The sequence below is a fragment of the Columba livia genome, chromosome 2 (assembly GCF_036013475.1).
Source record: "Columba livia isolate bColLiv1 breed racing homer chromosome 2, bColLiv1.pat.W.v2, whole genome shotgun sequence".
Taxonomy (NCBI): domain Eukaryota; kingdom Metazoa; phylum Chordata; class Aves; order Columbiformes; family Columbidae; genus Columba; species Columba livia.
Window position 1 is genome coordinate 1,574,834 of NC_088603.1, and position 14,163 is coordinate 1,588,996.

Genomic DNA, 14,163 nt, shown 5'->3' on the forward strand with positions numbered 1-14,163 from the left:
AGCACTATTGAAGTGGTTACATCTTGCAAACAGACCACACCAGGGTTTCTTGTACTTCCATTTGTTTCATCAAAGGAAAATATGTTTTCTTAGCATGAAATGTAGGGCTAAGACTATGTTTTTCTTATATATATGTAATATAAATATATTTTTCCCAACCAACCAAAATGGTGGAGACCATCCCTGATGAGGCTGGTGGGTGCTGGGAGAAGCCATGGGATAGCCCATGGGAGCTGGTGAGATGGGTGAGGAGATGATGGCCACCAGCAACATCTCTATTTCTCCAGCATGGTGAAACTGTGGCTGTTCCTCTGAAATATCTCAATAATCATGGAATCAGCATCTCAAGTTGAAGGATGACCATGAGCCAGCACTGGGCCCTTGTGGCCAGGAAGCCAATGGTACCTGGGGTGGGTTAGAAGGGGGTGGTCAGTAGGTCAGAGAGGTTCTCCTGCCCCTCTGCTCTGCCCTGGGGAGACCACACCTGGAATATTGTGTCCAGCTGTGGCCCCTCAGCTCCAGCAGGACAGGGAACTGCTGGAGAGAGTCCAGCGCAGCCACCAAGATGCTGGAGGGAGTGGAGCATCTCCCGTGTGAGGAAAGGCTGAGGGAGCTGGGGCTCTGGAGCTGGACAAGAGGACACTGAGGGGGGACTCATTGCTGGGGATCAAGATGGAAAGGGGGAGTGTCAGGAGGATGGAGCCAGGCTCTTCTGGTGACAGCCAGTGACAGGACAAGGGGCAATGGGTGCAAACTGGAACACAGGAGGTTCCACTTGAAGATGAGAAGCAACGTGTTGGGGTGAGGGTGGCAGAGCCTGGCCCAGGCTGCCCAGGGGGTTGTGGAGTCTCCTTCTGTGCAGACATTCCAACCCGCCTGGACACCTTCCTCTGTAACCTCATCTGGGTGTTCCTGCTCCATGGGGGATTGCACTGGGTGAGCTTTCCAGGGCCCTTCAACCCCTGGCATTCTGGATTCTGTGACCCATGAGGTCATCAAATCCAACTCCCTGCTCCTCACAGGATTAGCTAAAACTGCCTTGAAGACCAGGACGGGCACAGCGGGAGGTCTTTGGGTGCTGGCAGGGATCGGTGACCTGAGATCCCAGCACAGTGAGGCTCGGTTGGCATCTGAGGGAACATCAGGACGGACAGACTAAGAGGTAGTAAAGCACAATTTTTCACCTGGAGAGGAGCTTGTTTAGTTGCAAAAATCAGGTTATTTTGCTTTTCTGGCAGAGCTGGAAATTCAGGTGCTGGTACACGTGGGCGGGATGGGCGGCTTGGCCCGAAAACTCACATAAACTCCTCAAACACGAAATGCAGTCCAAGGCAATATATAGAAAGCACCGCAATAATATGCTTAAAACCAGAACTTTACTTCAAGAGACTTTTTTTTTTTCCTGTTTTCTTTAAAAATCATGAGTGAAGTGCTGAATTATTAGTGCTGTGTTGTGCTCTTGGGGTTGTGCTGCAATTCTGACCCTGCTCGTGGCTTGTTTTGCAGGAGGTTTATCGCATCCCCAAGAAGAGTCAAGCGGAGAAGGAGAACAGTGGTATGTACCCGTGTATCAATTCACTCCTATGAAACCACCTCATTTTCCCAGTCTGGGATGTCAAGAGGTGGCTGGTACCAGCACCGGTGTGGCCAGCAGGCCCAGGGCAGTGATGGTCCCTGTGCTGGGCACCAGGGAGGCCAAACCGCGAATCCTGGGGGCAGGTTTGGGCTCATCAGCTCAGCGCTCAAAATGGTGGCACCACAATCACCTCAAAACACAAAATGGCGGCACCAAGATCACCTCAGGGCTCAAAATGGCGGCCAGAGCGGTGGCAGGATCACCTCACGCCACGAAAGGCCTTGAGGTGCTGGAGCGAGTGGAGAGAAGGGAACGGAGCTGGTGAGGGGCTGGAGCACAAGTGTGATGGAGCGGCTGAGGGACCTGGGGGTTCAGCTGGAGAACAGGAGCTGAGGGGAGACAGGGACACAAAGAAACGGCCTCAAGTTGCGCCAGGGGAGGTTGAGGTTGGATCTGGGAACAATTTCTTCCCCAAAGGGCTGTGGGGCATTGAACAGGCTGCCCAGGGCAGTGCTGGAGTCACCAGCCCTGGAGGGCTGGACAGACGGACATGAGGTTCTCAGGACATGGGGCAGTGCTGGGGGTGGGTTATGGTTGGACTCCATGATCTTGAGGGGCTTTTCCAACCAAAACGATTGCATGATTCCATGAGATGGTTGTGCATTCATAGCTTGGTGTTCCTGGTCATCAAAAGCAGCTCCTGTGAATAAAGGAGATATTTAAGTAGTGAGTGAAGGGAATTGTAACCCTGTGGCTGATACGGCGCAACCTATGACTTATTTGAATCGAGACTCACTTCACTAACAGAAGCTGCTGAAACTGGAGGAAGGGAGAGCTAGAAATACACTCAGTTATACAGATTCTCTCCTTTTTCACCCATTTTCCCCAACAGCCGACCGTGGGAGGGAAACTGCCGGCCACAAGGATCAGACTCCCACTCCCAAGAACCCCGTCCTGAGCAGAGAGCGGGACCCCGAGCGGCAGAGCCAGAGTAAAGAGAAGAAGAGACGGCGAGACTCGTTGTCCCCTCCGTCCTCAGCGTACGAGCGAGGAACCAAGCGGCCGGAGGACAGGCAAGTTATGGATCCAACCGCTGGGCTGCGAGCGTCAGAATTGCGGTAATCCTGGGTGAAAACGCTGGGAAAAACGGTCCTGGTGAGCTCTGAAAATACCCAGGGATGGGGAAGGAAGTTTTCTCTTGTGAGACACGTTCCCTGGGTGGAGTTTGGTGGCTCCTTGGTGTGAGGTGGCCTCTCCTCTTGGATAACATACACCATCATCTTCAGATAAGCCACACTTTTGTCCAGATAACCCACACTGTTGTCCGGATAACCCACACTGTGTTCTTCAGGCACATTTTGGGAGTTCAATGGGTGATGAGGGAAGCTACACCCAGCTCTCACACAGAAATCAGAGATCCCTCCTCACAAAGAGAGAACTTCTGGGTCCTCCAAAACCCATTCCCTTCTTCTCCTCCACCCATCCCCAGTGTGATTGGGGATTGATCTAAACTTCAACTTGAAACGAGCTAGAAGTACCCACACCAAAGAGGATTTCTGACACAAAACAACTTCCTTAGCCAAGGGAATATTCCCCAAAAGCTGTTGAGCGTGAGGAAAGTGGTCCGGGTAGGTAGGACCCACCCCACCATGCTGGGAGTGGTGCCTGAGAAGAGTTTTAAAGACGTTATAGTGATTCTATGTTCCTTTTATGCGGGTGGCCCAATGGATTCCCACCTCCCCTGCGGACGTTTTGCAAGTGAACGATACAAGGGCAGATCTTGGACTTCAAATTTACTTCTGTCTTCTAAAAGAAGACATTTAAACACAAGTTGTCTAGAGAATCACAGAATCCCAGAGTGTCAGGGGTTGAAGGGCCCTGGAAAGCTCATCCAGTGCAATCCCCCATGGAGCAGGAACACCCAGATGAGGTTACACAGGAAGGTGTCCAGGCGGGTTGGAATGTCTGCACAGAAGGAGACTCCACAACCCCCCTGGGCAGCCTGGGCCAGGCTCTGCCACCCTCACTGAGAAGTAGTTTCTTCTCAAATTTAAGTGGAACCTTTTGTGTTCCAGTTTGTACCCATTGCCCCTTGTCCTATCATTGGTTGTCACCGAGAAGAGCCTGGCTCCATCCTCCTGACACTCACCCTTTATATATCTGTAAACATGAATGAGTCCCCCCTCAGTCTCCTCTTGTCCAGCTCCAGAGCCCCAGCTCCCTCAGCCTTTCCTCACACGGGAGATGCTCCACTCCCTCCAGCATCTTGGTGGCTGCGCTGGACTCTCTCCAGCAGTTCCCTGTCCTGCTGGAACTGAGGGGCCACAGCTGGACACAATATTCCAGGTGTGGTCTCCCCAGGGCAGAGCAGAGGGGCAGGAGAACCTCTCTGACCTACTGACCACCCCCTTCTAACCCACCCCAGGTACCATTGGCTTCCTGGCCACAAGGGCCCAGTGCTGGCTCATGGTCACCCTGCTGTCCCCAGGACCCCCAGCTCCCTTTCCCCTACACTGCTCTCTAATAGGTCAATCAAGGCACCAAGTCTATGAGATCCAGCAAAAGCATCAAATTCTTTGCCTTGATGAGTTGAGTTCAAGGAACAAGCAGAAAGAGAAAGTATTTGTAGTTTTTAGCTGATTTTAAGTGAGAATTGGCTCAGTGCCGTGACCCTGGCAGCCACCCAAAGCTTATTTATCCTTTTTTTATAGATTCAGACCATGTTTTTTTGAGCCAGAGGAGCAATGCAGGTGCTGGTGCTGGTGGCAGCACATGAATCAGCCGCTGCTTCTTACCAAATACCCATTTTCCTCCCTCAAACGTGGCTTCTTAATTAAGAGAAGGAAAATATTACATGTCTTGTGTTTTGGGGAGACTTCAGATCATGTTAAAGGCAGTAAGAATACCAAGGAATTTCCTTTAAACAAGTCCGTTTGCTGTTGTTCCTCCTAAATAAGATCTAAAGTCACTTAGTAATTAGGGAACAATGGGTGGCAAATCAGCCAGACGAGGAGACTTTTGTCCTCGGATTGAGCTGTGCTGGGAAACTTTCAAACATCTGGATGAAAAATAAGATGTAAAACTATAATACTGGATTTAATAAGACAAAGTAATAAAAAAGGTGGAGAGAGGAGCAGAGCAAACAGAAGAGCATCGCTGGTTTGCTCTGCGCTAACCCCCCCGTGTTTTTCCGCCCGTCCCTTCACGCCGGCTGCTTCTCGTGTAAACTCTCCAGGAAAGACTTTAATTATCGAAATGGAGCTCGTCACGTCAATAAGGTTCTCATTAACGGATCCTTGGGACGCGAGGGGCGTCTCGAAGTGTATCTGTTGGTAGCAATGTGCTTTTGATATGGAAACTGAGCACACAAACCTAAAGTGCATATATAGAGAATATACTGGATGCTTTGTAGAATCCGTTCTGTTAGGGCTGCAAAGCATTTTTCTTTGTAATCCCTGTTTTACCACACTCATAACTGCTCAAAATACCCACCTTTGATCTGCAATTTTCCATGGTTGAGGTCTGATCAAAGTCCTTAGGCTTTTTTTATTCTGTTTTATTTTATTTCTTCTTTAACTCCTTGGAAAAAATCCTTCCAGCTGCTCTGCGTCGTGGGCTGAAAGTTCTTATTTATAAATGAAAGAACGAAATCCCTCCACCGTGAGGCCGGTAAATCCAGGGGGACCATTGGACTCATCCTGTGCCTCCTTGCTCCCGGTTGAGCGGGGCCAGGGGCTGGTTCTGCTCTCTCTGAGTTGCCACTGTTGGTCAAACAGCTGAAAACAAATGAATGGTTTTAGGGACTGATGCTGCTCTTGGGCATTTGGCCCCCCCCGGTCTGTGTGGTCCTTTGGCTGCTGGAGCCCTTGACCTGCAGCTTTCTGAGCTCTCACAAACCCTCTTTTCTTCTCTTCTTCTCTCTCTTCTCTCTTCTCTTCTTCTCTTTTCTTTCTCTTCTCTTCCTTCTCTCTCTTTTCTTCCTTCTTTCTTCCCTTCCCCTTCCTCTTCTCTCCTCCTTCTCCTTCTCCTTCTCCTTCTCCTTCTCCTTCTCCTTCTCCTTCTCCTTCTCCTTCTCCTTCTCCTTCTCCTTCTCCTTCTCCTTCTCCTTCTCCTTCTCCTTCTCCTTCTCCTTCTCCTTCTCCTTCTCCTTCTCCTTCTCCTTCTCCTTCTCCTTCTCCTTCTCCTCCGTCTCCCTCCTTTTCTTTCCCCCTTCCCTTCCCTTCCCTTCCCTTCCCTTCCCTTCCCTTCCCTTCCCTTCCCTTCCCTTCCCTTCCCTTCCCTTCCCTTCCCTTCCCTTCCCTTCCCTTCCCTTCCCTTCCCTTCCCTTCCCTTCCCTTCCCTTCCCTTCCCTTCCCTTCCCTTCCCTTCCCTTCCCTTCCCTTCCCTTCCCTTCCCTTCCCTCTTCTTCTCTCCCTTTCTTTCCTTTTCTTTCCTTTTCTTTCCTTTTCTTTCCTTTTCTTTCCTTTTCTTTCCTTTCTCTCCCAGGTATGACACACCAGCATCTTCAAAGAAGAAAGTCCGCCTCAAGGACCGCAACAAGCTCTCCACAGAAGAGCGCAGGAAGCTCTTTGAGCAAGAAGTCGCCCAACGCGAAGCCCAGAAACAACAACAGCAGCTCCAAAACCTGGGGATGACGTCCCCCTTGCCCTACGACTCCATGGGCTATGGCGCATCCCACCACAGCTTCATCGGCTACCCGCCCGGCTACCCCATGCAAGCCTACGTAGACCCCAGCAACCCCAACGCCGGCAAGGTGCTGCTGCCCACCCCCACCATGGACTCCATGTGCTCGCCGGCGCCCTACGAGCACCCGCAGACTTTGGTCGGGCACACGGTAGAACCCACCTTAACTACTCCTCAGCCGGTACCTGTCGTCCAACATGTAGCAACCCCCATGGAGGTGACAACCCCGCAGTATGTAGCGCAAAGTGACGCTGTGGTCCATCAGGAAGCCAACGTGGCCGTCCTGCCTGTGGCTACAGCGGGAGCGGTGCAGAGCCAGAGCTACGGCGTGTGGGACTCGGCCCAGCAGCCCGTGGCCGTTCCACAGCAGTACTCGCCCGCACAGTCCCAAACGGCCATTTATTACCAAGGACAGACCTGTCAGACGGTGTACGGTGTGACGTCCCCCTACTCGCAGACGACCCCGCCGATTGTCCAGGTAATTTTTATTTTGGGCGCAACGTGGCGTGAAACACCCACAAAACGAAGCGTTCCAGCCTGTACACTTTATTTGCTCATACTTTGCTGGTGTTCTTAATACTAACATTCTTAATATTTTTCTAATATTAATATTTTTCTAATATTAAACCTCTTCCACCCAAGAGTCTGAGAAAAGCACATTTACACGGGGTGTTTTCCATGTACAAACACCATTTGTTGTAGTTGTTGGGGTCAAGTGGGAGTTGACAGAGATTATTTTTAACCTGCTCGTGAAAGTTATGGTGGTTTTTTTGGTTGTTGGTTCTGGTGAACAGATATTTCTGGGTAAAAGCTTCCCTTGACTTTTGGAAGCATCTGGTAGCTCTTGTGTGACTTAAACAGCTCTGGTATGACTTAAACCAACCGAAAAAAACCAACAGATCAACCTTCTTCATCTGTCTTCTCTAAATTACACGTCCCTTTCCATCAGGCTCAGCCTTGAGCTGCAAATGACCACGCTGAAGTTCTATCTCCTTCTATTTTATCTTCATTCACAAGGGTGTTGGCGTTCAGCACCTTCCCGATGCCCCGTTCTTCCCAAAATCAAGACGTAGGCAATTGTACGACTCCTGGGATGGCAAATTGGCCAATTTTATATGAATGTTTGCTTGAACTCCACCTCAGTCACTGGTTATTACTTTTTTGTTTGGATTTTACATTCCCCTGCTCCCTGAGGACCATTAACCTCTTCTTGCCTCCTCTACTTTAACCCCACTAAGAGAAGCTGTACTTTGTCCTCCAGAAAAGTGGGGTTTTTTGGTAAGTCAAGCTCATTTGTGATTCCCCGTGCTCCGTTTCAGAGTTATGCCCAACCAAGTCTCCAGTACATCCAGAGCCAGCAGATCTACACGGCTCATCCGCAGGGAGTCATCGTGCAGCCCCCGACGGCCGTGACCACCATCGTGGCGGCCGGGCAGCCGCAGCCCATCCAGCAGGTAAAGCTTTCGTGGGGCAGAATCGTGAAATCACAGAATCATTTTGGTTGGAAGAGACCCTTAAGATCATCGAGTCCAACCGTAACCTAAATCTAGCACTAAACCGTGTCCCTAAGAAGGGATGGGGAGTGTTTGTGGACATCTGCTTTGGGTTTGCGTGGTTCCTCGTGGTTTCTGGATGCTGCGGATGTGTTGAGGAGCAATGGGCCCATGTGGCCAAGAGGCCAATGAGACCTGGGGTGCGTGAGGAAGAGTCGGGTCAGGGAGGTTCCTCCCCGCTCTGCTCTGCCCTGTTAAGGCTGCATCTGCAGTTCTGGGCTCCCCAGTTGAAGAAGGACAAGGAATTACTGGAGAGAGTCCAGGGAGGGACACAAAGATGCTGAGGGGTCTGGAGCATCTTTGTGATGAGGAGACTGAGAGAGCTGGGGCTGCTGAGCTGGAGAAGAGAAGCTGAGAGGGATGTGATCAATGGATCAATATCTCAGGGTGGGTGTCAGAGGATGGACCAGACTCTGTTCAGTGGTGCCCAACGCCAGGGTGAGGGGCAACGGGCACAGACTGAAACACAGGAGGCTCCATCTGAACAGGAGCAGAACCTTGTGTGCTGGGAGGTGCCAGAGCCTGGCCCAGGCTGCCCAGAGCGGGTGTGGAGTCTCCTGCTCTGAGACATTCAAACCCGCCTGGACCCACCTGTGTGATCTGCTCTGGTGACCCTGTGTGATCTGCTCTGTGACCCCGTGTGATCTGCTCCGTGACCCTGTGTGATCTGCTCTGTGACCCTGTGTGATCTGCTCTGGTGACCCTGTGTGATCTGCTCTGGTGACCCTGTGTGAGCAGGTGGTCTGGGGGCTCTACAGAGAGACTTTAAACCCAACCATCTGTGATTCTGTGTGATTCCATACCGGCCGGAGGACTTTTCCGTGTGTCACCCTTTGGGATGCTGATCTCCAGGCTGGCTGTGGGCATCAGACACACTTTATTGGGAGGTTTTGAGCCCAGATCTGTGTTCAGACTTTCTGCCGGACCATCCGACAAGTCGTGGGTGGGCACGTGGGAACTCCATGAGCCACTTTGACCGCCAAAACCCCTGCATCAGAAGCCAAGTAGCCATATTACAAACTTGGGATGTTCTCAAGTGCGTGCTTGGGGTATTTGATGAAGAGCAAGGGAAAGACATTGTCCACGTCCCTTCTTAGGCCAACGCTAAAGTCGGTTTTAAGTTTTACCTTCAACAAAGTCGTTGTTGTCGGGGTAAGAGGTGTCAGGGCTGCTCTGAGCATCCTCACGTCTTTCTTTTCCCCCTTTTTGTGGTGTTTGCAGCCAGAGCTTGTGGTGACCAATAACCTCCTGGACTTGCCTCCACCATCCCCTCCAAAACCCAAAACCATCGTCCTCCCACCCAACTGGAAAACAGCTCGAGATCCAGAGGGGAAGATCTACTACTACCACGTGGTAACGAGGTGAGTGTGCTAACGAGGTGAGAGTGTTAATGAGGTGAGCAGGGTAACGAGGTGAGCGTGGTCACGGCTTCAGGGTTGGAGTTTGGGAGCTCAAACAAAGGAATTGGGTGCAAAAGAAATAGAAATAGGCACTGCAGAACTCCTGACGAGGTGCTGCTGGGAGGCTGAGATTGCCAGACCTTTTCTTCACACCCATACATGTGTCCTTGGGATAAAGCCCCTTTTTTTTGGAGCAGAACGATAGCAAATTATTTCCTTATAGATGAAGAGTGGAACCATGTATTGAGTTGTAACAGGGTGTGGTGAGGAGCTCCCCCCCAAAAAAAATAATCCCACCAAAGCAACATCTTTCTCCCCAGTGTCTCGGTCAAGGTGGATTTAGTTCTTTTGGCATCTTCTTTGGTTTCCATCGCTCTGCCAGCACCCGGGGCGCCCCACACGGTGCTGAAATGGCAGGAGAATGAGCAGGTGGAGACCTTGCTGTGAATAACCCGGGTTATTGAACGCGTGAGCGTTGTGTGGGTGTCCTGTGTGAACGGGCCTTGGGTGGCACAGGGATCAGCGTGCGGGTTTGTTCTCTAAAATCAAAGGGTTTGTCTTCTCACCCTCCTTTTTTTTCCACCTTCAAACCTTCGATCTGTTCTGGAGCAAGAAATAGAATTTCCCAGCGTTTACCCCCCAACTTCGCGATCAGTTTTGGGAGGTCCCAGGTTTTTGGATCAATACCTATGAACTTAGCTCAAATTTTAGGCTTCTGAAGAGAATTTCTTTCGATTTCCAACTCCATGTGAGGTCTGTATGTGGATTCACCTCTCTAAAGGGTTAAGCCTCAGTATTTTCTTACGAGTCCTGAGTGTCTTGGCGTCAGTTACTGTTCCTCGCAGACATTTCTCTGCATCAACCCATCGTTTCATTCTCCCGTTGGACTCCTTCCTACCACCTTACACAGCAAGAGTCGCACCAACAGCAGAGCGAGAGACCCTAAAACCTCAGGAATTAAAGGAAAAAGGGGTCAGGTGGGGATTTGTGATTTGCGTCGTGGTTTTTAAGCCCTGCAATGAGACCAGGAGACCCAAGCGAGTGTTCCCCCTTGGCGCGGAATTCCTCCTCCGTGCATCTTCTGCAGCTACACAAGAAGCCACTAATTGCATAGAATTAATCTTGAACTTTTTCGAGGCGCACAGGCTGGAAGGTTTATTTCCATCCTTGTTTTAACTGTAGCTTCCAACAGGACGAGACGCTTTCTTATTTTAATGTTTCGTTCTACTTAACGATCGAATTAATTGCGATCTGAGCTCAGGGACATTCAACAGCATTTAGAGAATTAAAATGAAGCACGTGGGGGCTCCTTGAAATAGTATTTCCCCCCAGCATGTTCTGAATGGTAAAAAGCCCTGAAGTGGGACAGGGTTTCTCCTCCAGGTCGCCCCTTCGCACCTTGAGGAAATCCAGCCCAGTTCTCCCCATCCTTCCCCAGAGTGAACGTGCTGGGGCTCTTCCCCAAGCAGGCTCTGATGTTTTCTCCCAGCTCATCCTGCAGATGTTCCTTCATGTGCTAAGAAGAGCTCTAACCCTTCATTTAGCCTCTTGTAGCGTATGGATGAGCTTCACATCATCTTCTCATCCATCCTTTCAGGCTCCTGTGGTTTTTCCCGAGTGTTTTGGGCTGTGTCCTTTCCACCTGTAGCTCAGCGCTCGGTTTGAGCAGCATCTCCCATCTTGCCACGCCAGAATCACCGACCTTCTTTATTTCACACCTGCCACAAACTTCCCTTCACCCCACGTTGTCACCAGTAAGAAAATGGCACCAATTCCCTTTTTTAAGTCCTTCTCGCTTGGTTCGAGCCTTCTCCAATTCACAGCCTTCTCAGACTCAACATTGACAGCAAGATAGGGCCACATTAAAGAGTTCTGATGACTCATGGAGACCAGATGTCCCAGTTCATGGGACAGTCAGGTACCTGTTGCTTTCATGAGGCTGATGGTCTGTCCATCTTCCTCCAGGCAAACCCAGTGGGACCCTCCAACCTGGGACAGCCCGGGGGATGACGCCAGCCTGGAACACGAAGCTGAGATGGACCTGGGGACCCCAACGTACGATGAGAACCCCATGAAGGTAAGCGCAGGGTCAGCAAGGGAAAACTTGGCATTAATGGCACAGGGGCTGTTGTTGGGTTCGCTACGGACTTGGGGGGGTGACAGAGAGACAGAAGTGACCTGAGATCAGCCGTAGCGACTATACCACTGGGATTAAGGGATTAAGGGGGTTAAGTCGTTCTTTCCTTGCTGCTCTGAAATACCTGCTGCCCTGTGGCCGCTGAGGAGCAGCTTCTCCATCCCGCCGCCAGGTTTTCTCTTGGTGACAAATACTCAAACAGAGATTTGCATGGTGCGTTTATCTCATTGTCCTCTGGGTTGGGTAGAGACCCTGACGCTCCTTTGCTCTCGGGTTTGGGTGAGCACATGGGGTTATGACGTCCCGCCCTGGATGCCCTGCAATGTCACCTTAAAACTGGCCAAAGAAAGAGCCGTGGGAGCAAAGGTTTGTTGGGTTCTAACGCTCAGGGAGCGATTGTGTCGATGTTGGGGTGATACCCGCAGACCCAGCGCTGATTTTGCTGTAGGTACCAAAGGCGCCGTCCGTCTTACATCCCCAGGAACATCCCGCTGGGATCCCAAGGGTTAACCCAGCCCCCGAAACGCCTCCGAGTCCCTTGGAATTCCCGGAGAGTTCGCTTAAACTACATAATTTGCAAATATTTCCCTCCCTGTAAGAAAAAACGTTAATTAGCAAATGAGGCCGAGGAGGTTTTACTTCTGCAGAGGAATCCAGAAAAGTGTTTTACATGATATTTTGGCCCCGGGTCAGGATCAGGATCGGGAAAGAACAACAAATACCCCAAATTTGCTGGTTTCTCCAGCGTGTTTTGCTTCGCTGGGACGGGTTCGCCCCTGGCGTGGGTCCCGCTTTATCTGCGCTTGGGTTCGGCTCGCACATTGTTCTTGAAGGGTATCAGCTTGGAAAGCGAGACACGAGAACCTATTTATCCATTTCTCTATTTCTCATTTGATTTATCAATTTATTTATCACTTTCAGCTGAGGTTTTGTTAATATGGAATAGCCATAAGCTGTGTCCCCACGGAGGGATTTGCTGCCCTGGCTGTACAAGCTGAACCTTAGTGGGAGATATTGGGGAACATTGCTGGGAAAAACGTGGGGAGAAGGAAATCAGGCTTTTCTGAGCGTGAAAATACAATTTTACTGGTGCTTTGTGGCTTGGGAGTCTTTTTCTTATGGGATTTTGGGGGTCTCAGCATTACCCGCAAGGAAAGCTGCTGGTTTTTCAAGTGCATATTCCAAACCTTTGGGATAAAAACAGTGCCGAGGATTTAGGACGATGCTCCAGGGGCTTCATGAGCCCCAAAATCCCAATTTTCAGGTGCAAAACTTATCCCAAACCATCCTATATTAACCCCTTTGCCTGACCTTATGACAGTGCAGTTCAGTGCTTTAAATCTTCTTCTCTCCTCAAGTTTGGCTTCTTCCCGGTTGTGGAAACAACACGGAATCCCCTGGTGCCCGCCGCTCGCTCGCCGCCCCCGCCGCGCCGTTCCCGCCCCGAAATCCCAACCGCATTCCTGACGTGGTTTTTCTTTTCCCCACCCCACACCTTTTCCACAAGGGATTCGAACCCCCGGCATCGCGGCTCCGGCTGCCCAACAGCTGCCGCTGCTATTCCCGGGGCCCGGGGTGCTTTATTTCCATCTCAAACCCTTTCTGAGCATCATCCGCTCCCTCCTGGGTCCCCTCGGAGCCGGTGTCACCGCGGTGGCGGCAGCGCCGGGCGGGCTCGCACGCCACTGATAATTTTGATGGAAAGGCACAAGAGGTGCGTGAAACCGCGCTCGCTGGTTCCCTTTAAAACATATTTTAAAGCCTGGTTTTTGCCCCTGGGAAAGGAAGATCCATGGTGAGGCCGGCGATGCCGCGGGGCTGGATGCTGAAGCTTTTACATCTTTTTAAGGTGGAAAAACCACGGGTTTATCGCACAGGATGTTTGTATCTCTGCCCGTTGGTTCCTCCTGCAGCTCTTCTGTATTTCCTGCTAAATTTGGTCTCTCGCTCCGCATCCCAAGCTACTTTCCCCCCCAAAACCATCTTTTCCAGCCTCTCCATCGCCACCTCCCCTCTGCAGGGGTTTTTCCGTCAGACTTGGAGGCTGATAGATGGGAACAGCAGAATTCTGCTCCTGGTTTTCCCATCCGTCAGACTCAGCAATATCAGGTTTAGTTTCTCCCCCCATCCCCAAAAAATGCCGTTTGCCTTTTCCACATCACCCCAGCACTTCCCACCATTGTGCTGGGGACACCATGGAGCCTTTCCACATCTTGCACATTTAATCCCAGCCTTAATCCAACCACGCTGAGCTTTATTTTTGCCTTTACTTGGCGTTTATTTACTCCCATCTTTATTTAACCTTTGCGGCGCCTTCCCGCAAGCCCCAAACCCATCTGGTGAAGCGACCTAATTAGCACTGATAACTTATATTTTAATTAATCCCTCGAGGGCTAAATGAAGTGACCCACATAGAAAATAAGCCCTTGTGGGGAATTAATAGAATTGGGGTGTGCGGGGGCGATTGGGACGGAAGGCGACGGGGCTGGTGACGCCGCAGGGACCCATCACCGGCTTTTTGATGTCGGGTCCCTGAGCTTTGATGTGCGGGACAGCCCTGGGCAATAAAACTTGTGATTTAAGCTCCGGCTTAACAGGATTTTGCAGCTTTGCCTTCCAGCCTCAGGGCTTGGAAAGGGTTGGGCTGGATCCCGCTTGTTTCACTGTTAAATACTTGTAAAAAATCTCTTCTTTTTTTTAAATTAACTTGGGGTTGATACCCAGGAGAACAGGCACAAATTCTGATCTAAAATTCATGGGCTGAATAAAGGAGTTTTGCTCAAACAGCCCCCAGAGTGGGGTCAGGATTGTGCC

General features: G+C 50.8%; 1 protein-coding gene across 1 annotated transcript in view; it reads left to right on the plus strand.

Annotated features, from left to right (window-relative positions):
- The window catches only part of SETD2 (SET domain containing 2, histone lysine methyltransferase), a 66,882-nt gene that overhangs the window by 49,148 nt on the left and 3,571 nt on the right, over positions 1-14,163 (plus strand). The window contains exons 13-18 of the mRNA XM_065054871.1: positions 1,507-1,555; positions 2,469-2,649; positions 6,062-6,737; positions 7,579-7,713; positions 9,034-9,173; positions 11,178-11,289. Coding sequence (XP_064910943.1) covers positions 1,507-1,555; positions 2,469-2,649; positions 6,062-6,737; positions 7,579-7,713; positions 9,034-9,173; positions 11,178-11,289 — 1,293 coding nt within the window. The remainder of the gene's footprint in view (positions 1-1,506; positions 1,556-2,468; positions 2,650-6,061; positions 6,738-7,578; positions 7,714-9,033; positions 9,174-11,177; positions 11,290-14,163) is intronic.